This window comes from Vanellus vanellus, assembly GCF_965231255.1.
Source record: "Vanellus vanellus genome assembly, chromosome: 2".
Classification (NCBI taxonomy): Eukaryota; Metazoa; Chordata; class Aves; order Charadriiformes; family Charadriidae; genus Vanellus; species Vanellus vanellus.
In genome coordinates, this window is record NC_138906.1 from 19,680,740 (window position 1) to 19,706,592 (window position 25,853).

The 25,853-nt window shown below is 39.6% G+C and overlaps 1 protein-coding gene across 1 annotated transcript in view; it reads right to left on the bottom strand.

Moving 5' to 3' along the window:
• The window catches only part of GPR158 (G protein-coupled receptor 158), a gene marked incomplete at its 5' end in the record, with an annotated part of 208,907 nt that overhangs the window by 166,910 nt on the left and 16,144 nt on the right, over positions 1–25,853 (bottom strand). Inside the window, one exon of the mRNA XM_082499677.1 lies at positions 25,748–25,853. Within this exon, the coding sequence (XP_082355803.1) occupies positions 25,748–25,853 (106 nt within the window). The remainder of the gene's footprint in view (positions 1–25,747) is intronic.

A 25,853-nucleotide genomic window follows, 5' to 3' on the forward strand; every position in this document is an offset into this window, starting at 1 on the left:
GTCTATTACAATGATAATACAGTAAACACAACCATGAAGATTTTCCTGAAAGCAAGAGAAAAAGGATCTGAAATAAAAGCAACAGCAGACTGATGGAATATGGCTGTTCCTTCTGTAAAAATGGATGACATTTGGATGGATGACTTCCCTTGGCTTTTTTTGAGTTAAAAACATGACTCCGCTTTTAATGTTCATGGTAGGTAGGGCTAGTTGGGACCAGGGTGACATAGACAATAATTTCTCCTAAGAAATAAAGCATTATTCAGCATCACTATTCATTAAAAAAATAAAGGAAAGAATTTATTTTAGATGCCAAAAAGACATGCATAAAACTATGTATTTTTCTTGCTCTTATGAAGCCGTAATGAAAAATACATCTTTACCTAATGGCAAGCCAATTGATGCTAATCAGAACAAGCTGTGGATGCAGAGGGTGATGGCTCTTATCTGTGTTAACCACCCAGTAAACACCCCTCTTTCCCTTTTAAGCAAGGAATCCCTTGGAATCAGCTAATACCAGACCCTGCAAAAAGGACTGTCCAGACTGAAAAATTCCTATATGGTAAGAAACCTGGACACTGCTGAGATGGAGACTGAAGGTGGAAGGACAAAAGAAAAAAAAAATGCTGGAAAATGGCTTTTAATAATTTCTGATTAAATAAAAATGGATGTTTTAAAATATAATTCGTAGTGGGTGACAAAGAAGTGAGGATTCCTAGAATCTGCGACTCTTACATTTAATAGCACTTTTTTTTTTTTCTAACATCACCTCACTATACCCAGTAGAGCTGCCTGTGAATTGAGGCATAACTGAAGTAGAGAAGGGTAATAAGCATCCTTCTCAGAGAATGCAATGGGAATGGTTCTGTATTTCATTACATTTATATTCATTGTGGCTCTAACAACAGAGTTGTGATACAATTTGTACATAATTTCATCTTTTTACTGACATAAAAACATTTCTCTATTTCTACTAAGCACTGCTAGGGACCTAATACAGCAGTCCACATCAACAAGAAAATTTCAGTATTTTTTTCTGCTCTATTAAAGCTAATAATCAGTTCTACTGCTGTGACAATGCTGACACGTTAAAAAACGTGAATTTTACTCAGTAGGGAAATTATCATTTTTGCGAGAGAACCGAGACTGAAGAGATTCTCAATATATAACAAATGAGATCCACGGGGCTCAACCCAGCTGTTTGATTTCCCCAAACCTCTGGTTTTGTCCCTCCCCACCATGAAACAAACCCCAAACACAAACTGTTTTCTTTGCCTGGGGAGTCTCACCAAGCTCCCTAGATGATACATAAACACTCTTAGCATCCTTCCATACAAAGTCAGTTAAATATCTTCAAGATCATCTACTATCATTAGGTTCAGCAGCTTCAGAACAACAGTTATATATCCCTTCAGAGGAGTTATCCGGCTCTGAAATAGATACAGCCATGCCAGTAACTGCTGCTAAGGGACTTAAATCCTCCTTGTCTTGAATTTGCAAAGACTAGATTTACTTTAAAACGTATTTTAGATTCACAATTCTCACTTAGTGACCTATCTGGCATGGAGCAGCTCCCAGTCTGACATTCCAACTGCAGGCCAGCAGCAGTACACCTTTATCAGTCTTTCAATAAAAATGGCTTGCTTTGTGTCTGTCAGATCAGAGAGTTTTCTCGTGTTCAATTACTTGGACAAATGCTGACACATCCTTTTGATTACCACAGGCAAGATTATGCCATCCATCATGGCATTTTCCTCAGATTTTTTTTCCTCATATAGTTCATACTTTTTTGACATTACTTATAATGTATGGTGTCCCGTAAGCATTTATGCAATACTTGGGAAATCAGCACGAAGAGGAAACAACTCACCTACCTGTACTTAACCAGGCAACATACAGACATATGTAAATTGCTGTAATCTGTCCCAAACTCCGTGTTACCGGTCTTTCTTCGCTACTGCTCCTAGCTGGGCTAGGTAGATGAAAGTTGTCTTATGGACCAACTTTTGTCACTTTTATTCTTATTTAAGTGTGAAAATACCTTTGCCAGAAGAGTGACACACGATGGACCTATCAAACAGCCCTTTTCAGTATTACAACTCTCCTCCTGGAGGTGTGTAAAAAATTCACTACAAAGATGGGTAGCCCACACATCCAAAGAAAGTGGTCTTGTACCCTCTTCTGATTGAAGACAAGTTTTACACTGCACTGACCTCATTGCTTTAATCACTTCCAAGCCAGACATATCAGGAATGCACTTAAACTTGTGCTGAAAATTAAGGTGGCGTTTCAGTACCACTGAGGTTTAATTCCTTCTACCCTTTTCCTGATGTTTTCCTGATCTAGGACCTTGAACCAATATGCAGACAGATTCAAGGTCAGAGTCTTCATTTGAAGGAGAAAGACTTTAGACAGCCAACCTTATTGTTGGCTCCTTTATTGCTGGTTCTCTTAACTGTTGTTTGCAGTGTTATACAGAAACAAGGCTCTCAAGCCTTTCTTCCTAGTATTGTTTTTTTTAAAAGAATGTAATTAAAGTCTAACAGCCCTATAGCCACTAAAGACAAGACAGGTATTGTCATTAAATTCCTGAGAACTGTAATTCCTCAGTTTTTCAGTACATTCTTAGGGAAAAAACCTTTGGAGTGCTCATCACCTATCAGTCACAAGAGAACTGAACTTCCAAAGTCTCCAAGAGCTGAGCTCTGCTTCCAAAAACAGCTTGCGCATTTACAGTCATGCTTTTTGACCCACTTTTCTTATTTTCTAGTGGGAATATACAACCTAAAAAAAAAATTGGAATTTAATTATAGAAGTGGTTCATAAATAAAAATTCCATTTCGGTACAGCCAACCATACAAGATTGGACCTGGAAGTCTTTTCACAGACTACATGTGCATACTAGTTTGCTTACCTTTCATTATTGGCATTGCTACCTACTGATTAATTGACAAATATGATAGACAACGTGCATACTAATACTTGGGAAAAGCATGGTCAAAACACCATTTAAACATGAAACATTAAAACACTGAACTGGAAAATGTCTGGATACATACCCGCACATAAAACTCAGTGTTAGACACAATACTGAACTGTTCAAGCTATTCTTAAGTTTGGTCCTGCTATAAACCTGGACAGGAAGAGAGATGGCACTTTCTTACCCAGGAAATTATTTCCCCTAATTTTAACAGTAACGCACACACACAACTTCGGAGAAAGGTCCTCTTCAATTACCTTAATGACCAAGTAACTTAGTTTCAAATGGGTAAACAAATTTCATAATTATTTCCGAATTCAATCACTGATATCTATATGATACACTAATATGGTTGGACAAACATGAAACTGATTTTGTCTCATATAAAGAAGCAAGAGCATATATTAATTTTGAGATTTCAAGTTGGGTTTGTATAGGTGAAAGTTAAAGTGAAGACATCTGCAAAAAATCATGAATACAGAAATTAGGAAGTAGCCACAAATATAAAACAGAAAGGAAGGGAAGGAATAATAATTTTAAAAAATCTATGAGTCATGACTTGGGACTAAGGTGCTAAACACCTTAGAGGTGACAGTTGCTAGAGCAATGCCTCAGGTTGAAATTGCTCAGAAACACAAGGCTCAGTGATGATTTGACAGCCTAACCCAGAAGCAGTTCCTTGGAGTCTATGTAGTCACATTCAAGTAAACCCTGTGTAAAAGCAAAAGGAAAAAGTAACCCTTTATTACCCTGTCATTATTAATCTTCAATAATCTTCAAGTATTCTATTTCCTCCCACCAGGGTAAGAGTGAGATGTGAAACAAGCAGCAAGATATGCTCCCTACTACACAATATTACAGTTGGGCTCCTTCTTAAAATACTATAGAATCATAGAATTAGTGAGGTTGGAAGGGACCTTTAAGATCATCAAGTCCAACCATTAACCTACCCTGATAAAAACACCACCACTTCTAAACCATGTCCCTAAGCACCTCATCTACCCTTTTCTTAAACACCTCCAGGGATGGTGAATCCACCACCTCCCTGGGCAGCTTATTCCAACGTTTAATAACCCTTTCAGTGAAAAAATGCTTCCCAATATCCAATCTAAACCTCCCCTGACATAACTTGAACCCGTTTCCTCTTGTCCTATCACTTGTCACCAGGGAGAAGAGGTCAGCTCCCATCTCTCTAAAACTTCCTTTCAGGTAGTTGTAGAGGGTGATAAGGTCTCCCTCCCCTCAGCCTCCTCTTCTCCAGGCTAAACAACCCCAGTTCCCTCAGTGGTTCCTCATAAGGTTTGTCCTCCAGACCCTTCACCAGCTTTGTAGCCCTTCTCTGGACACGCTCCAACACCTCAATGTCCTTCTTGTAGTGAGAGGCCCAAAACTGAACACAGTACTCGAGGTGAGGCCTCACCAGTGCTGAGTACAGGGGGATGATTACTTCCCTAGTCCGGCTCACCACACTATTCCTGATCCAGGCCAGGATGGTGTTGGCCTTCTTGGCTGCCTGGGTGCACTGCTGGCTCATACTCAGCTGGCTGTCCACCAACACCCCCAGGTCCTTTTCTGCCAGGCAGCTTTCAAGCCACTGCGCCCCCAGTCTAGCGCTGCATGGGGTTGTTGTGACCCAAGTGCAGGACCTGGCACTTGGCCTTGTTGAACCTCATACCATTGGCCTCAGCCCATCTGTCCAGCCTGTCCAGATCCCTCTGCAGAGCCAATCTACCCTCAAGCAGATCAACACGCCCCCCTAGTTTAGTGTCATCTGCGAACTTACTGAGGGTGCATTCGATCCCCTCATCCAGATCATTGATAAAGATATTAAAGAGAACAGGCCCCAGCACCGATCCCTGGGGGACACCACTCGTGACTGGACACCAACTGGATTTAACTCCATTTACCACCACTCTCTGGGCACGGCCATCCAGCCAGTTTTTTACCCAGCGAAGAGTATACCTGTCCAGGCCATGAGCAGCCAGTTTCTCCAGAAGAATGCTGTGGGAAACGGTGTCAAAAGCCTTGCAAAAGTCCAGGTAGATTCCCTCATCTACTAGTGGGTCACCTTGTCATAGAAGGAGATCAGGTTTGACAGGCATGACCTGCCTTTCACAAACCCATGCTGACTGGGCCTGATCACCCTGTTCTCTTGCATGTGCCGTGTGATGGCACTGAGGATGATCTGCTCCATGACCTTCCCAGGCACCGATGTCAGACTGACTGGCCTGTAGTTCCCTGGATCCTCCTTCCGGCCCTTCTTATGGATGGGTGTCACATTTGCCAACCTCCAGTCAGCTGGGACCTCCCCAGTTATCCAGGACTGTTCATAAATGATGCACAGTGGGCCAGTGAGCACTTCCGCCAGCTCCTTCAGTACCCTTGGATGGATCCCATCTGGCCCCATAGATTTGTGCACCTCCAGGTGCTGAAGCAGGTCCCTCACCATTTCCCTTTGGATTACAGGGGCTTCATTCTGCTCCCCATCCCTGTATTCTAGCTCAGGGGTCGGGGAACTCAAGGAACAACTGGTCCTACTGAAGAAGACTGAGGCAAAGACGGCATTAAGTACCTCAGCCTTTTCCTCATCCTTGGTTACTACGTTACCGGCCCCATCTGCTAGAGGACAGATATTATCCTTGGTCCTCTTTTTATTGCTAATATATTTCTAGAAACATTTTTTTGTTGTCCTTGACAACAGAAGCCAGGTTTAGCTCTAGCTGAGCTTTGGCCCTAGTTCACAAATCAGAAGTTTTTCTCATCCCATCCAGGCACACAATTATATAAAAGCAAACTCAGTTACCAACTGTAGCAGTAAAACAATTCTTGAAATTTATGTCCACTGCTGGAGTTTCCAATTTTAAAACTAGGTCCAGCCTTTTCACTTTGGTAAACTAGACACCCTGACCCTGATCTGGCTTCCTACAAGCAAGCACCAGCAAGAAACTGTTAAAATAAAAAAAAAAAAAATAAAAAAAAGCTACTTAGTGCAGGATCAAGGGGTTTTTAGCTGCTTCATTAAATGGAAGGAAATAGATCATAAAATGCACACACTGGGAGCAACAGAAATGAATAATGCATCCGTTGCTTGTTTGCATAATGGAGTTATTTGATCTACTTTGACTTCTCAGGCACAGCAAAAGCAAAAAGTAATGGTTTCCCCCCTTCTTCCAAGAAAGTCCTCAGCAACTCATGTCCTCCTAAAGGCCACAGGATGCTATAGAATACTAATAAATTTCCAGCTGTTGCAGGGACACTTGTAAAATAGCACAGCAGATTTTGCCACTTGCATTGGGAAGACACCAACCACTGGGCATCTGCCTGATTTAATGAGAGAAGCTCAAGCACTCATGCAGAAGGTGGCAGGCAAACATCCATTTATGCTCAGATAGCAAGAAGAAGAATTTGTAGGGGGGAGGGAAGAACAGAGGTATTTCAGAGAGGCTATTTTAATGGCTTTAGGGTCCTTTTACCCATAAACAACCCATACTCTTGTGAACTTTTAGTATGGTAGTTTCTCCCCAAATAAGCATTTTAGAGAGCTTTGGAAACTTCTAAATGTTTTCAAAAGCCTTAATCATTACTTTCTGAATTCAAACACTGTCTGATAAAGTTCAGTCATTTGTAGGGCAAAGTTCTGCAGTGAGAAGTTCAGTCCTAAACCAAAGTCGACAGCAGTACTGTCCAATGAGGAGCAAAGCTGAACATCTCTAAGACCTACACCCCACCAGCTTTTGTTGACTTTACAAGCAGTAGCCAGACTTGTGCAAGTGCATGTGGCACTGCCAACTTCTATGGTCTTAGCGCAACTTTTACACAATTGCAATGGTTTGAAAGCTACAGGTCTTGGAGCTCCTGCAATTAGATCTCTCCAAACACTTTTCCACTCCAGCATCCAAACCAAAAGTATTTTGTTTAGATCAGCTTGAATCTTCTTTGGGCTACAGAGGGTCAAAGGAGGATGGGGAACGCTGATTTTCTTGCTGAAAAAAAGCATTCCCACTTTCCCCCACCACCTCAAGATGAATAAAATGTGTTACTTTTGTTTGAAACTATCAAAAACGAAAGCAAAGCATTACCCACAAAAACAATCAGGAAGATTGTTATGTCTGGGATTTTTTGTTTGGTTTGGGGATTGTTTGTTGTTTTTTGGTTTTGTTTTTGTTTTTTTTTTAAATCTTTTAAACTACTCTTGAAAGGATGACATTCACCTCAAAACCAAAAGACACACTTCCTCTGTAGCTGTTATGCAGTAATATTCCGCTAGGACATTCTGCAGAGGGGAAAGTATTTTCAGCTTCTCAACTGAAATTACTCTGCTTTCATCTAAAGTAACATAGTATTCATACAGAAATCTCTCAGGAATACAAAGGCATTTCTGAATACAGAAAGACCATTTTTGGCAAGAGGAATTTCCTCTGAAATTGCACCAGTTTTTCTACCCACACTCACTTAGTTTGCTATCACTGTCTTTCTGGAACTCCCTACATGATACTTGTTGTGGGAACTATTCCCCCCCCCCCCCCTTTTTTTTTTTAGAGTACTGTAAAAATCAATGCACAGAAATAAAAGTTTTCAATGTTTTCCAATTCAAGGCGCCCTTAAGACAAAATATCTCGTACTCTGAGTAATAATGTCAAGTTTACACACTAAGAATATTTTTTTGCATTCTTTTAGACTTATACAGTTAATTCCTTGCTCCTAGCATCTTCAGCCACGAAGCCCAAAGCTACTAAATTACTTAGTAGTATGAACTTTAACAGCCAAACATCAGTGAGAAAGGAGTAAAACAATACATAACTCTTCAACCATAGCAGATTTTTTTCTCCTCATCTCATCCCAAAATGTGAGTTAACAGTTGCCAGATTTCTGTTGTCCTTCAAATCGTGCTTAAAGGCAGTACCAGATCCCTCAGAACGTTTGGTCCAGCAGCTGAAGAGGACTGCCTGGCCTGCGCAAACTGTTGCGATGGCTCTCATGTAGGAATTCAGGTTCAGGCAGATATGGTGTACTTGAAAACCCTGAGATCACCTGTGGACAAACTAACTTCATAGGTGCTCATTACCATCTCTATTAGAACAGCTTCTTGCTCCGCTTTTTCTGAAAATTTCTCAGGAATCTTTATCTTCTGTAATGGCAGAACTATACTCCTACCAGGTAAAAAATGTCTTATTACAGAACAGTTTCGGCATTACTTTGCCAAAAGTATTACTTTGGATAATCTAAAATTAACATTAAGCCCAGCAATTTTCCAATAAAAAACCTGCCTGATAGAAACTTATGTACAAGGGAAGTCTAACTTTAGAGTTAGTTCTAACTTATAACAGCTTCCTACATAGTGCTCTACTGAAAAAAAAAATATTCACTTACCTTAATGAGAACAATTAAATTAATAGGACCGCATTTTTCTCGGTGTTTACATACATGAAATTTAATAAAACAGCTTTTTCTCCATCTGATTTGTTTAGTTAATATCCTCACTATGCTCTCTCAAATAATTACATCCTCAAGCAAGACTCCTGTTATTTATCTTTCATTACACTTACTTTTTCTTAGCTAAGAAGCCTGCTAAGCTTTTCCTCAATGTCTCATACCTAAAAGCACCTTCTATTTTATCAATAGAATATTGTTGTAATTTTTAAATTCTAGGAGAAAAACAATACCTAAGAAAGAATCTTTTCATTGTGACCTAGAAGATGTTGAGCAATAGCACATAGCAAGCTGCACTGGCAATACGGCGAAAGCACATGGCTCCTCTGTCAGAATTTGCTTGGGCGTATGACAAACTGGGCATGAATGCTTTAATCACTTCAAACATGACTGTATACAGCCATATACAACCCCTTTTTTAGATTAGTGTCCTTATACAACAACTAACTAAATGGCATGACTTTCACAGACAGAGATTGACAAAGTAGTTCAACAAAGGTTAGCTTTAGTCATTAAAAATATTTTCAGTGCAAGTCATAAGAAAGAGCAGTTTGTTTCCAAGCTTCCTATCCAGCATGAGGAAAGGGATCATCCAAAATTGCCCAGCCAGGTCTATATCCATCCCAGTATTGTCAATTACTGCTCTTAAAACTTGTTTTGTTATTGATAACCTGATTCATTACAAAACATTTAAAAAAAAAAAAAAGGAAAGAAGAAAAACAGGAAAACCATGTGCCTTTCCCACTAAGTGGCACGTTTTCCCTATCAACCTATCCACCTTCCTAGGCTTGCATACAGTCTGATTGATTGCAAACTCTTCAAACCTGATTTACATTTGCTTTTAGGAACATTTACTTACATGACAATAAAAATGTCTGTATTCCTTATATCTGTGATGTAGAACCCATCACACATTCTCCCAGTACAAGTGGGCTTTTTTGGGGCAAAGTTCTGAACGTTTGTCTCCATGAAAACTACAGCAACTCTGGTGCATGGTACCACATTACAGAAGACATTCTCATCGTCACATCTCTTGAAGAAGCTATAACTGGGGGCCCTTCCTGTGAAGATCAGATTTTGCCTCAACATTCAGGACCATCAGATCTGAAATGTCAGTTAATCGCATTCTGAGACAAGAAAAAAGCAATTCTTTGTGAGAAAGGGGAAAAGATAAAAACAACCCTATTTTGAAGGACTGCTGAAAAAAATACTCATTTTGGAATCTATATTGTAAATATCTTTAGATGTTTTGACAACTCACCATCCCTCCAATATGTAATCTTTACCTTTCAGTCAGAGCACGGTTTCTCGGGTCAAGTCTCACAAGACCAGCGTTAACAGTGCTTTAAGGGACAACCTACTTTATACAAGTAGAGAGAAAAAGAGAAAAAAAAAAAACAAATTAAAGAAGTCTAATGTCCACTGATCTGAACCTGGACTTTTTTCTTACAGATGTCTGGCCACAGTGTTTTGAGGTGAATGTGCAAACTGTGCAAGTTGGTTAAAAAAAAGCTGTGCTGTTTCTTTAAAAACCTGTTGTCTTCTGCATAAAGATTGCCTCAGACTGTTATTATGTGGCTCCACACTTCTTGCATCTATCCTGAACAAGATTCACTCAGTTCACATCTGTAGCTTTTCCTCTCCAAAAGCCAAACTGTCAGTCTCAGGCAAGCATCCAAAATCTGCTTCTCATTTTCGTTCTTGCAGACTTTTTCCAGGAAGAGAGAGAGAGAGAGAGAGAGAGATGTGACCAGTGCAGCGGTTCTCCCCACAAGGCTCTGAGGTTGCCACAGGACCCCAATGCATTGCCTCATTTCTCTCAACAAGATATGATGTAGCAAATAAACAAGACTAATTCTGTAATCGAAAGGTAGCAGGGATATTTAAAGCACATGACAGAGACAAGCTTAATAGGAATTAGGCTCTTAACTGTCCACCAAGTTCACAAGTCTGAGGAAAACGCATAAAGGAAGACAAAAAAAAATTTTCTACTATTGCTCTATTTTTTTCAGCTGTACTAAGAAGAGTTTTCATATATATGAGCAGAACTGGTTCAAAATAGAGACAAGCTGCTGATTCGGCAAGCCAGATGCTGCTGGTTTTGCATTTGCATCTCACCTCTCACAGGAGAGGCAGAGACCTTTGTGGTACCCACCTGCAGCCACTCGTCCTGCGCAGCCCTGGGAACACACCAGCCTCTGCTCCACAATCCAGCAACCAGGAGTTTTACAGCAACCACATTAACTCCTCTCTTCTGAAAATTCATTACAGAGTAGTAACACTTTAAAGTTTTAACGAAGTTTTGGGCTTTTTTCAGGTGCGTTATGCTGCTAATGGCAACAACTTCACAAATGTGAGTGGCTGAAGGAAAAAGGAAACCAGCTCTGAAGCAGAAAGCTCTCTAATGAGGTTACACTAAATAAAATTGTACTGGACTACTTTATAATTGTCTGGGTTTGGAAGATTCTCAGCCAATTTAGTTTAGAAAAAACATCAAAGAGGGGGAAACATTCACTATACTTCAAAAACCTTCAACAATTTAAAGAGTAATAGGACCAAAGGTACATATGATGAAACGACTCAGCACTTCTGTGACTTTATTGACTATATTTTAAGCCAAAGAGGAGTATTAGATAGTATAATCTGACCAACTATAAAACACAGACCACACCGCTTCAAACAAAACACCTCTACCCGGATCCCAATAGCATGTGAATGGCTAATAAGGGTCTTCCAGAAGGGTATCTGGCCTGCATTTGAAAACCAGAGAGAGAAGAGGTTGGACCGTGTTTGGATTTGATTTTCCTGGTTAACAGTGCAAATATCACCAGCCTACAATGCATTCTTGCTCACAGTCATCAGGGCAAAATAAACACCACAAACAAATGCACAACCATACCTTGCCCCCCTCCTCCTCAGTGGCCCGGCTACCAGACAGCAGAAGGGATTTGAGGCAGACAGGAGATGAGAAAGGCGCAGGTCCAAGGGAGGCTGCAGCAGTCCGCTGCTCCCCGCACGCCTAAACTCTTGCACACTTGTGCAATGCACAAGTTCCTGCTGGTTTCAAAACTCGCTTCAACCCAATACATTCCAGCATATTTACTAGAGGCACTACATCAGCTGGTAAGAAAAAAGAAAATAATAGGAAAAGAATAATAGAAGAGATCATAGTTAGAAAGAAAAGCTGAAACTCGAAAGCATTTCACTGGACAGTCAATCTAGAGAGAAGAAAAGCAAAAGCAGATTTAAAGCTAAGAGCTGCACACAAATAGCTTCATTTACATCTGCATGCTTCCCAAAACCAGGAATACACTCTAAAACTACGGCTAGGTGAAGCTAGAGACTCCCATTTAACATAAGACTGCAGACTCAAGAGCATGAATTTATACAGTTGTTTGGGTTTTTTGTTGTTTTCCAAAAAGGCAAAGTGTGGTGTGGGATTTGGTGGGGGGAGAAGGTAAAAGGGAAAGGGTCTGACTGTCCCAATTATGACACTGTATCAAAAGGCTAAAATAATTACTGGTTAAATCCAAGGCGGCCAAACAGCCCCAGGGTCCCATTGTACCAGACACTAGACAGAGTCAGGTTTCACCTCCACTCCAATAAATTGCCAATGAAAGAAAATATTAAAAACACATCACTACAGTGGTGGGTATCAATACAAAGCTACTTCTTTAAAGGTAAAATATGACCACTGTGATGTCTGCATCTTCAAAAAAATGAAGGTAAATGCCACTAGTGAGGTAAGTGATTACTTTATTTCAGAAAATAAAAGGGTTCTCCTTTCTAAAGGAGGAAGCAGAAATGAAAAACTTTTTTTAACCTGCACAGGGGTGCTCCAGAAGTCAGAATAAACGCCTGTCAGAAACCGGTCTGACCTCAACAATTTGGACCACGTCCACAGAGCTATACCTACCAAGAGTATATTTCTTGTACTGATGGTTAAATTGAACAAGAAGATCAATAGTACCTGAGAAGGTGATAAAGGGAGAATGATCCACTGAATGGTGAGCTGATTAGCCTTTGTTGCAAGAGGGAAGAACATATCCCATTTGCTTTCATTCTCCCTCAAAGATCTAAAACGCCTCGCTACAGAGGATACTCGAAAAAGCTGGTCATAGAACAATGCACAACGGGGTCTCTGAGGGCCAGCGCAACAGGTCAGCAGCTCCGCTCATCTTTGCAGAGATCACAGATTACTGCCTCTGTTCTTCAGGATCAAACAAGGATTAAAATCGTATCAGTGAGAACTGTCTGCATGCTCCAGACTGAAACACCAATTCCTAATGTAAAGCTATTGCTATGAAACCATACAGCTACAGAACATTTGAATGGATAACTATAAACATACCCATACTTGCAACCAAAAATTATTTGGAACTTAATCAAGGCAAGAAATAATAGGGGGGGGGGAAAAAAACAAACACAACACTTTTCTTTCTAACAGTTTTTATATCTTTGGAGAAAACAAATTGAGTGGAATAAGAGCACAAAGTCAAATGTTTGATGTTTGCAATCGACAAGTGAGATGCTATTTCACTATAAATAAGAGTTAATCTTAACAATGTTAACAGTGTCATTCCTGTCATGTGACTCTTACTAAGAAGGTAAATCTTCAGCTGTTGTACGGAATTTATCCCTTTCAAGCCTTCCTCTTCTTCCATCACTCTTTTCTCAATAGGATGTTGAAGCTTGTAGCTCTAGCTTAAGGGGAGACTTCTGCAGCCATAGGATCCCACTGACATACGTGGTGCTTCATATACACACCAACTTTGCTTTCTTTCATACATAAGTGAGACACGGCACCCACTTTTGTAACGTACATATACATTTAAACATAGAATTAACTCAAGGGCTATGGAAAATTCAGTGAGAAGTGACGACTTCAAAATTGATGCATCTCTTAATTATTCCAGGTGTTCCAACATTTTCACCATTGAGCAGTGTAATAAAAGATACACAAATAGGGAAAATATTTTTAAATTCGGTGCAGCACAATACAATGATAAAAGTGTGACTCCTTATAATCATGTAATCTCTGAAGAAAATATTTTTAGGTTACACTTGTAACAAAAATTACTGTTATAATGTATAATTTTTGTTAAGCAACGTTAGAAAGCAGCTAGAATAATCCACTGATGCATAATTAAAAGCAACACTCAATCACATATGGAAATGAAACATAACTGAAATATGCATTACACCTGTAAAAATAATTCTTTTTTTAAGTGCCTTACTGATTAATACTCCATAAAAAATGCTTTTTATAATTCCACAGACTACAAGCAATAAAGCTGTCCCTTGGAAAGCAATCATTATTACGGAGTCCTATCCTGCAAGAAAGCTCAAACTTCAAAATTAAACTTCATTCTACTACCAACGGGGGGGGGGGGGGGGGGGGGGGGGGAATCGGTCTTGAAGGTTTTCACAAAAATGTTCCAGAAGATTCATATCAGAACAACTAGAGCATTTTATTTAGACAGTTATTTCAAACAAGCATCCTATTAGTTATCTGTATAAAAATTCTGTAAAATTGAACTACCAAGAATTGCCTCCTTCAGCTGGTGTAACGCAGTATTCATTTTGAAGGACTTTGGAACAATATGAATTCCAGAGCTTAAGCTCTACAGGGCAAATGCTTGCTATCACATGCTTAAAACCAACTGGTGCCATGTCTTGTACATATTGGAATATAAAGATGTTTTATCATGTCTTGTAAAAGTTTACAAGTTCTGGAGTGCTGCTTTATTTGACTTCCTTTCTTGGAAGAGAGACAGTTTTAGTTGAGCTGAAAAACACAATGACTATCCAACTGCATAAGATAGATATGATTAGCGATGGAACTGAACAAAATGGTATCAAAAGTTTCTAAACCTTCCGAAAAGAGAAAAGGACATGTTTTCTTCTGGGGTTTGACAGGTAGACAGGTTTCTAGAATTGCTCAAAATGTTATCACTAAGCCATTTTCCATTACCATACAATAAGACTTTCTCAAAATGTCTTTTTCTCACTTCTTCACCATAACAAAGGACTAAAACTAATGCACATTTTAAATCAAGTTTTGTCAGTCTTTCAAATTATACAATTTCCTAGAACAGCTCTCTGAAATACATATTTTCATATTTCCAAATTAATACTTTTTAAAAATGTTAATTCAGGAAAATGCACTGCTGGTGTTGGTTTCACCCCATTTCAGGATGAAAACAAGTATCAAAACATCATAATTTGAAACAAGCCAATAACAATTTACTGAATAGCCCTAGCAATTCTCCTCTATCTCTAGGACAGTATCCTATACATTGTAGACTATTTTACTATGTTTAGAAAACCCACATTTTATAATGCAGCATATGTTATCCAAATTAATGCCACTAACATATCTACATTACAGATCTTCTCCCCTTTCAAAGCTTTAACCGTTAGATATTTAGATAATATATATAAAGGGATAAAAATATTTCAACCCTACCCCATGCAGCAAGCCAGTACCATCATTCAAAATCTTGGTATTATTTCTACTAAATCAGCTTTTGACATTCTGAAAGTAAATAAGTAGGTGTTTGCAGGTATTAACTAAAAAATAAGAACCTGAATATACTTACTCCATCTCTTCTCTTGTAGTAGGAGAAAGAAGTGTTGAACTTGTTATAGAAAAAGTATCAGAAATAAATGATTTTTCAGAAAAACTCACATGCACGTCTTCACGCACTTATGAGCAGTTTAGAAGAAACAACTGGTGAGCAAAAGCAGTTGGCAATGGAAGAGAGTCTTGACATAAGCATGAATAAAACAGTGGAAACGCAAAGCTCAAAAGGGATACCATATTCTCCAGATATAAATCAGACAGGAAAAACAAATTGTGCAAACGATGAAAGAAGAGCTGACCACGGAATCACACAGCAGCTGAGGCTGGAAGGCACCTCTGGAGATCATCCAGTCCCAACCCCTGCCGAGAGCAGGCTCTGCTAGAACAGGTTGCCCAGGGCCACGTACATTCCGGTTCTGAATATCTCCAACAATGGAGGCTTCACCGTAACTCTGGACAACCTGTTCTAGTGACCGATTACCTTCACAGTCTAAAAAAAAAAAAAAAAAAAAAAACCAACACTTTTCTTTTTCTGTTTCAGTTTGTGCCTATTATCTCTCGTTCCGTCACTGACTAACCCTGAGAAGAGTCTGGCTGTCTCCTTTACACCTTTCCATCAGGTATTTACACACACAGATAAAATCCCCTGAACCTTCTCTTCTCCAGGCTGAACAGTCCCAGCCTCTTCTCATTCAATAGGTGCTCCAAACCGCTAATCATTCTAGTGGCCCTTCACTGGACTCACTCCAGTACATCCATGTCTCTTGAACTGGGGAACCCAAAACTGGACACAGCCCTCCAGATGCTGCCTCACCCAGCTGAGCACAGAAGAAAGATCGTCTCCCTTGACCAGCTAGCAATGCTCTGCCTAAAGCAGCCAAGGAGGTTGTCAGCTGCCTTTGCCTCAAGGGCACAATTGCTGGCTCATGGTCAACTTGAAGTCCACCAGGACTCCCTGTGACTTTTCTTCAAAGCTGCTGTCCAGCCATTCAGCCCTGCAGACTGTACTGGTGCATGGGGTTAGGTGCAAGCCAAGGACCAGTATCTCCCCAGCCTCTGTAACATCTCATCACAGAACAGTTCTAGCAGAACGACTATGTGCAAACGACCAAGTCATTCACAGTTCCTTATACATGAATATATACACATGCATGCATGTGCATTTATATCATGTTCATACATACGCACACACATACACAGATTAGCTGTAAATAAATGTATATATAAAAACATACACACAAAAAAAATATTTGAAGTTTGCAAATAATTCAATTTACTAGCTATAGAGAAAGCTCAGTTTTTTTCTCAGGTCAGGCCAACCCAGTTAACGTTATTTCCATACGCAAGAGTAAAACCAGAACTGTTTTAGAGGAAAGTTACAGAACACACTTCGCCTAAATTAGCGTGCATAGTTATACCACCCCATTGCTACTTTTTTCCCTAGGCAACTATATTTGAAAGATGAAAAAAAAATAGCAGAATGACTAGATGGAATTGTTAGTATAAAAGAAGTAACTACTATATTCTGACAGAAAGAGAGGAATTCAGTAAGCCAATCCTACTATCTATTTTAAGCAAGTAAATGGAAACTGATTGTCCTACAAACAATAGTTGTGGAAAATCTGGGGACTAAATTTTACTGCAGAGGTATTCTTATCCTGCCACAAAAAGAAAACAGTGCAGTATTACAAATATAAAATTGTCTTGTGTCTACAGTAATATCTACTTTTCCTCATCATGTCTTCCAAGTAAAGGAGGAATCAAAGATGGTAAATAACCTATTTATCTTAAGTTTACATGCATGAGATGTTGGGGAGAAATGTTTTTTCTTTCACTACTTATTGAGAAGAAAGAAGAGTAAAACCCTTAAAGGAGATGAATGAAAAAGAAAAGCAGTAATATGATGAGCTTAGTAATGGCTGATAAACTAGCCAAAACATAAAAAAGATAAGAAGAAATACTCAAAAAGGTAAAGATTCAAAATCAAATGTTCTGCATTCCCATGTTAGTGCTAGTGCTTAATATATTCATGATTGAAAACAACACAGGGTGACAAAGCAATGAAGAAACATAGAAGAAGATACCAAGTAGGTTAAGTAAAGACTGAGAATTTCTAGGGGACCAGCTCCACCTCAGTGAATGGATGACATGATAGCTGTCACTTTACAGTACTGGCAAATGCAAACTAGAAGAACAAATCATATGAATTACTGGGATCTAAACAAAAGCATAGGTAAATCAAAAGCACTTCTTCATTTGAAAAAAAAAACACATTCACCTCCTACAGGAAGTCAGCAGCAAAAACGATGGTATTTGAATGTCTAGTGCTATAAAATTGTGCTTCAAAAATAAAACTAAATGAGTTTGTTTCCATTAAGGCTATTACTATGGCTCAGTGCATTGCTTTGAATATGAAGATTCAGCAGCTATTCTCTCTAGTTTTTCATCTAGGGATCTTTAATATGTTTTCAATCTAATTTTAATTTGCTACAGAAAAAGAGGAATGAACTTTCTTCTCAAGGCTAAATTAAACTTGTCTCTTGTGCAAGTATCATCAAGTACAAAAAAAAAAAAAGCAGGAGAAACAGTTGCTACATGTAATAGAAGCTTTTTTAAAATAAGGCAGACAACAAGTTTTTTCCATGGGTTTACTGTTTCACAAGTCCATGTTTTTTCAACAAAAATAATCAACTGTAAAATATGTGCATGGGTAGAATCTTCATATCTTAACAACCAAAAAAACCTCTGCAGTATATTGCCCGAGTAAGCAGACAGCTAAGTATGCAAGTCAGGAACAGAGCCTGCACAGTTCATAGGAAGCTGGCGTCCTTCGCAATGACAGCAAGCACAGCAACAGCATGTTCAGCTATGCGGAGGTCGGGTGCCTTCATTTTTGACCAGAATGCTATCACAGATAAAGATCACCAAGAAAACTACAAAGTTGGTCAGACACAGGTTTCAAAAACGTACCAGGATGCTTAACTCTTCCTGGAAGTACCTGAAGCATGGGGTGGATGCATGCTGTAGTGCACCCCAAAATCCCACGCTGAAGATGATGCAGCCTGGGCCCTGGCTACAGCACGTCAGGACTCCCTTTCACCTCACCTGCTTTTCTGCAGAAACCAAACTGTGGAGAGGGTAATTTGCATGCCTGGGGATCACACCTCAATTTGAGTCAGGGTGTCTATCAGTTCAGAGATAATCATTTTGCCTCTACATCCCAGCTGTAAGACGGGGGTAATAGTCTTTATATTATCTGACAAGATATGGACATACTTGTGTATCTTCCAAGATAAGCATATCAACCCTTACATGGGATGGATCAGATGCTTTGATACCAAAATGCCGTTTATTTATCTAATCGCCTATATCTAATTGCGCTTAATGCTACTAAAGACATTTTTCAGCTATTGTACAGTCCTCTGAATGTAGTGGTAACAAACGAGGGCCCTCGGTGAAGCTGTGCTCTGTTTATGCCCAGATCTGATACGGCCAGTACTACTTCACATCTGGGAAAGGTAACTCACAGCCAGCCTGCCAAAGGAGAACGGTCCAGTCCCCAGGCTCCTTCTTGCAAGGTTTTCTGTGGCCTCCAATAGCCTCTTGCCCCAGCCACAGACAAGTTTCTCAGTATCTTTCTAGGGAAGAGCTCTTCCCTGCTCCCATCCCCCTCTCCGCGACTTCCCCTTTGCTCCCACAAGGTATATTTTGTCCATGTTCCCCCAGCGAACTAAACTTCTGGGCCTCACCTCTTCCCTTCCCAAACACGATGGGGAGAACCACCAGTTCAGGTAACTGGTGTTGCCTAATAGGATGCTATGTCCAGCAGCAAAAGATCTGAAAGCTGTAGCAACAGATCTGAAAGAACCGGCAATTGATGCAATGCTATCATCACCTGTCAACTGCAAGAGAAACCAAATACCTCCCTGCTATTTTCATTTTTGTCAGACAGTATCATTGAATCAATCGTACTGCTTTTCACTTTTTAACTCAGGGGGAAGGAAAACAGCAGCAAATAGAACTGACCCAGATGAATTTAAATGTTCAAGTTAACACTGCTAACTAGGATGAAAGGAATTGTTGCAAAGGTTTTCTTCTTTTGAAGAAAATATTGATAACAAAAATTAGCTCCTGCAAAACACAGTAATTTAATTTTTTTTTTTCCTATAAAGGCAAAGATGCTGTAGCTAAGCAACGTGGCTTTTCCTTAAACTGGAAGTTAGTTTTCACAGCATCTTGTTTATCACTGAAAGCTCTGACAAACCTCCACCTCATTTTATGTAATCGTGTCTGGGGGAGTGTCAGATTAGATCCGGTATACTGTCGTAAAGGGACTTTTCCCATGAATGCAGATGATGCAAAGTTATTTTTAAAATAACATCTAAAACATTCTTTGTGTTTACTGCACGCTCTTCAGATACACTGAGTTGCGTGAGCAGCCATCAGTCTGAGAGAACAGAGATGTCTGTCTGGTTTGGATCCAAGAAGCACTGGCTATGTTTTCTTTATCTGTGTACTGGACTGAGCCGCTGCCTTTTCTGTCCTCGATAGCCCCTTCAGCCCAGGATTTGATACAGAACTTAGTGTTTATATTCTACCACTAGAGATCTTGTTTTCTTCTAAGAGGAAATATATCCTGACATACGTTCTCTGCTGTGGTTTGGGTACTTCTCTTGCCCTATCTTGGATACAATCTGTAGCACCGAGGACGATGATTATTTCCAAATTAGGTTAACTATATTCTGTAAACCCTGTTCACTCAGATTCAATCACCAAACAGCTTGCTTTCTTTTCAAGTTTTTCTCATTCTGACTGCATTTTTCCTAAAACACAGAACAGAAAATACATGCAAGTAATAAGCAAAACCGATGACATTGGATATGACCCACTGGGTTATGACTTTGGATGCTAATCCCTTGCCATGCTTCCCCTCCCACAGAATATGTGCATTAATAGCCTTTTCCCAGTTTGACAAGGGCACTGGAAAGCATCTGTCCGAAAAACCTGGAAAGCACTGGGTTTTTTTCTCTCCCAACTCAGTCCCCATTACAATTTTATTTTTAATCAGCCCCTGCCTCCCCCATTTTTGGTTAGTTGTCTGTAATGCTACATACAGTATAATAAAATGTGATGGTCCCAAATGTTTTGGTAAGCAATAGAAAAACAATTTTGACTGTACTGCTCATTTGTTTTCCTTTCTCAATTGGTTTTGTGTTTGTGCAGAATAAATACACACACAGCAGGCCTATGCATCTTTCTACAAACAGAGATACACACACACTACATACAGACAGCAATGCAGCGTTTTTGTTTACTCTGCCTCTCTCATTCCCTCTAGATATTTTTGCACGCTGTCATTTGTGGAACACTGTTGAAACCCAAAGGGATGTCAGCTGAGCCTGCCTCGCATTGCAAGCTGTTGGCAGACTCATTAAGGGTGGGGGAACAGCGTGGAGTCCGCTGCCGTTTTTCACAGACCGATGCTGCTGGTTGGAAGCGCTCGGCCGAGCTCAACGGGCTGTGCCAGCCGATTTCTTCAGACACTCCTCAGCCTTGATTTTATTGTTGGTGTCTCGACACGGACTCCAAAGTTATTACTAGAAGTGCCAGCAGCTGCTGCCAGCATGTACAGGGAACGAATCTAATACATTAAAAGAAAAATCTTCAGAGGGTTAAAACAGTGCATGTTTTCCTACCCCCATAACCAGCCTTGCCTGTACAATGAAACTACTTTGGATTTGTTACTGGGTAACTGGTTTTTTTAATGTTTGTTACTGTCAGAATTATGTGCATCATTTTTTTTTCTCTAATTCATTTTAATTATTTCCAACCCTGCAGATGTTACCTGCTTCATCTGTTACAGCCCTACAGAATCTAAATCTCTAGACCATGTATTTTGGGGGGGAATCTGTTCCTTATTTGGGTGTCAAAGTAAGGGCAGGAAGGAGAATGTAGTTCTCTGTGCTTCAGCATGAACATTCCCTTCTCCCCCCAGGTCAAGAAAAGAATCTGGCCATCAGCCTCTTTTTGGCTGACAATTAAAAAAAAAAAAAAACGAGAAAAAAAAAAAAACACACAACTGAAATAGACTTTAGCCACTGCTGCAGTTTGGCTTTCTTGTGTAAAGTCTCACCTAACTTCCTCCTTAATTAGACTGGGCAGTTTCCAGTCATCCTGAAGTTGATGGAAAGCACTCTTGTTTTCCGAGGTTACCTAGGCTGCTATGAAACCAGAGATATATATGGTCCTGCGCACAAAAGAGAACAAATCAGGAAAAAAATTACTATATATTAGGAATTTAGGTAGCCAATTTAAAAATGGGGAATCTAAAGTGTCCAGCACTTGTTTTTGTTTTGTATTCAATATACACACCATACACAAAGCAAGATATTTAAAAATCACTAATCCTCCTGAGGAACACCCAAATCTAAGGAAAGATGGCAGTTAAAGGAAGAATTGTATGTCTAAGCTTTTTGTGTGTTTGGGTCATAATATTCTTTAATTGTCCAACCACACACCATTTTTCTTTCAAACAAGGACTAGCACTACAACTATTCCATCACATAATCAGGTTATTTGTCCAAAGCCAATTCCCAACATCACGGTTAGCACAACCTCCTAATGATTCTGTGCCAGAGCACATGAAGGCAATACAGTACTTTCAACAACAATCTCTATTTTCTCGTAGAAGGCTGGTCCCATCCATTCCTTCCTTTTTTCTTTTCTGTACAGACCACTGGTTTACCACATGTTTACATTCACTATAACACACCTCTGTCTCCCTCCTTTCAATTGATTTTTATTTAGGAGATAAACACTTCAGGACAGCACAGAAAGCAGGAAAATTTGCCTGCAATGTGTCTAGTAGATTTTAGCCACTATAAAATTAACTGAAATATAAGACAAAGTAAAGAAGCATTTTAGTAACCTGCAAATTGGGTGTTTTTCCTCCTCTTGTCCATTCACTAAGTAATTCCCTTCCACTTCTCTGTCACTTGCTATTATTTTCATAGTGTTTGAGAAGAGGGGAGTTGCATCTCTGAAATATTGAGCTTTATGCCTTAGATTTAATAGCACTGGTATCCTGGCCACACAGTATGGGCTATGCAGTAAACAGACTTTCAGAGCCAAATCAGAAATTCAGTACACCAAAGGCTTACCAAACAGTCTGCAGAAAGGCTATGCTGCACTAAATCCTCAAGTCACCCAACAAAACTAAAGACAGGAAGGAAGGTCTAAGGTAAGCAGAACTGGAGGGTCCAAGGTAAGCACAACTGGAAATCCAGAGATCTCCATTCTCTTCCTTACTCTTCTGGAGACAGACTTTGTAATCGGGGCCAGAGCATTCCGGCATCAGTAGGTATTTCTGTATCTGCCTCTAAGAAGATAAAAGAGAGGATGGGGAATGTCATTTCATTAGCATTTATAAGGCAAACTATGTGGAAAGCATTGTTGCACAAGTTAGAACACAGGAAGTTCCGTTCAAATACACGGAAACACTTCTTTACGGTGAGGGTGACAGAGCACTGGCACAGGCTGCCCAGGGAGGTTGTGGAGTCCCCTTCTCTGGAGATTTTCAAGACCCACCTGGATGCAGTCCTGAGTAATGTGCTCTGGGCAATCCTGCTTTGGCAGGGGAGTTGGACTAGATGATCTCTAGAGGTCCCTTCCAACTCTGATAATTCTGTGATTCTGTGAACTATGTGATTTACCCTTAATTCCACAGGGTAGATTCCAATGAAACAAAGTGTGAAAAGCAGAATACGGGACCTGCTTGTGATGAAAGAAGACAAGTCCCCATCGGACTGAACTCTCCTAAAGTGATGGCCATGGGTTAAAAGGAGAAAAAACTTCTCTGTAGATTGGTCCTAGCAACTCCACATCCCCAGGGTCACTGTTATTAAGCAAGGAGTCTCATCCTTTTCAGGTGCAATAAGGAAAGGCACTCCCTGCTTGCAAGTTTCATTTTGGGCGAGGTTTGTATTACCTATATATCCTTCTCTTAGCCATGAGAGCCTTGTTGATTTAACACTCTAGTAAGTGCCATGGAGAAGGAAGAGCAGCTGACAGGTTTTTGCTCTACCTACCAGTTGAAAAGCCATTCATGAAGTGGCATTCATCTCCTTACCGATGTTATTAACACCTTAAGGTGTGAACATGAGCCACTCACATATACAGCATCACTCATTAAAGAAATTCTGCCCTGGAATGTATATTTTAATTCCTTTTTGCATCAGAGGAACTCACTTGTGGACTACAGCATCACAGTAGGCTTACTAAAACAAAGCATGCAACTGTCCAATACAAAAAATAAAACATCTTCTGTAACATCAGCAAACGTAGCGCTTCCTATTGTCAGAACAGCACAAAGCAGCTCTGGTTTTATACTGATCTATCAGGTTGGACTCAACAGTAGCTGAAGTGCTATATAAAAAAAAAAAAATTATTGTAAACTATGTAGAGCAGTCTTTGTTAGCTCTAAAGAACAAGGAAAACCCTATGCAGAATAAACAGGGACAGAAAAAAGAAGTAAGAACAACAGTGTGAGAGAGTCTGGTAAATAAAAGCTCTGCAAGGAAACTCACTTGAGCACAGCCAGCTTTACAACAACACACCACAGAATCCCAACATGAAGAACTGATCTGTAACATACATTTTAAGTAAAAGAAATGTTATTCTCTCCTTCAGCAGATAGGAAACACCCACCACCCTCTCAGCAGGAAAATGAAGACCAGAATGCCAAGGACCCAGTCCTGGCTCAAAGCCGGTGGAGACTCACACCCTGCATCAGTGGTTCACGACAGCCACCTCAGTTTCTCATGCACAGTGAAGAGACCAAAGCATAGAGGTGAGATTTTTCCAGCTTGCCCACTGAGACACTAAAGACTGTGGAATTAAAATGGTTTTTGCAATTCATAGAAAACTTTCCGTAACACTTGAGGTTGTCCTTTCACGTACAATTTCATTCTGCACTCAGTTTCCCAAATGACACTCCATTTGCCTCATGTGCAATAATAAAATGGAAGGTAGATTTTACTGAATGTCGTATTCATAAAGAAAACCCCTTTTCATAATCAGAGTGAATTCTACAGAGAAATAAAAAACTGTTTAACTCCCATGAAAATGAATTGTGAAGAGTGAAAAAAAAATTCTTTTATTTCCCCCCCTTCTCTAACAAACTCTTCCAGAGAGAGTAGCTTTTTGCATTGTTCTCTCCAGGACACATTCTTAAGGACTTTGATTTGGAAGGGAAGTGTAATTATGCAATTAGAACCAGTTCGACTTTACTCAGATTCTGTTTTCCTATATATTAAAAATACAGAGCGTGATTCAGAGCCCATTACAGCAAACAATGGGCTCTGAACCAAGACCAAAGGTGCACTGAAGCCCACCATCGATCTTTCTTCATTTTCTCCATTTTACTTTTGCCTTGGTTTTTCTTAGTCTTCTCATAGGGTTGTTCCCCCCCCCCCCTTTTCTTCTCAGTTGCAGAAGAGATGCAACTTACAATCTCACCCCTCTGCTGACAATTTTGCTCATAAGTCATTATGAAAAGGGGGAGCACTTGCCAAAAATATATAATCACATTTAGGATAACTAGCATATATTAAAAATCAAGGTTTACCAGATCTCATGGGAAACGATAGTTTCTCCTACGAAGAAACACGAAATATTAAAAACATGTTCCCTTGAATTCAGAAGTCAAACAGTACTTGACAAAGGAAAAAAAATAATCTTTTTTCCATTTGCAGAAATATTTCATTTAAAAGTGGTCTTTATCAAAGACTGTGAGTGCTCATTTCTAGTTTATTTTAAGAAAAAAAAAAGTGAAAAATACCAAATAGGATGTTGACAAAAATCCCGAGTTTTTCTTGCTCAAAGATATTAGTAGATCAATTCATCAAAACTAACTCTTTTCCTAAATTTAGATTTGGCTTTGATAAATCAGCATTTTATAACAAATCAGGCAAATATCTCCTGACCTCTGGTAGACAACCATCAACTTTTAACTGCCATTTCCAAAAGCACAGAAGCGCATGAGGTGCCCACCCTCACAGAAAGCAAATGGGTGCCTTTGAAAACAACATCATATGCCATAATAAAAAGAAAAATCACGGAATGTATTTTGTTTTAAAGTTTCATTGAACACATATGACCGGCCAGGCTGAATGATCTACAATACGCTGACAGACGGAGCCAGACACAGACCTTCAGAGGAAAGGGGAAGCAGGAAGGAGCTGAACAGAAACATTTAGTCAGCTCTGTCAAAATGTTGGCATTTCTATTACACAAGATTTACAGTATCCAATTCTGCCTGTTATTCTGTATCACTCTACTAAAAGCCCATGTTTTTCTGAATAATTATTATTAACATTTGAGCTACTTTTTCCATATTTTGCAAGGCTGTCCGTCAAAAGTGACGGACATTAAAAGCTTATTTTAATTTTGAGTGTAAAATAATTGTTTGACTTCCGAGCAGAACTTCATAAATTATTTCACTAGCAATATTCTTTTTCTCTATAGCTATTATTTCTGCACAATAACTTAGCTTCTGTTTTATTTAACGCCAATATTCCTGAAATGCAGGCGCTCCTGAAACTCACACATACATACCGTAACGCCTTGCGCAGAAGGACTTTTTCAGCCTACAAACCACATTTAAAGTCCATAAAATTTATACTACAGCAGATTATTCATAGTGGAAAGAGTTGTTATTGAAGTGTAGCTCAGTCCCTTAGGGACAGACATACCTCAGAATTGTTGAGATGACACCTGTGCGTCCCCGAGAACCACCCCTCACTCGAACACTGGTCAATGTCCACCTTCTGCAGATTGATGTCAACTTTGACAACACCT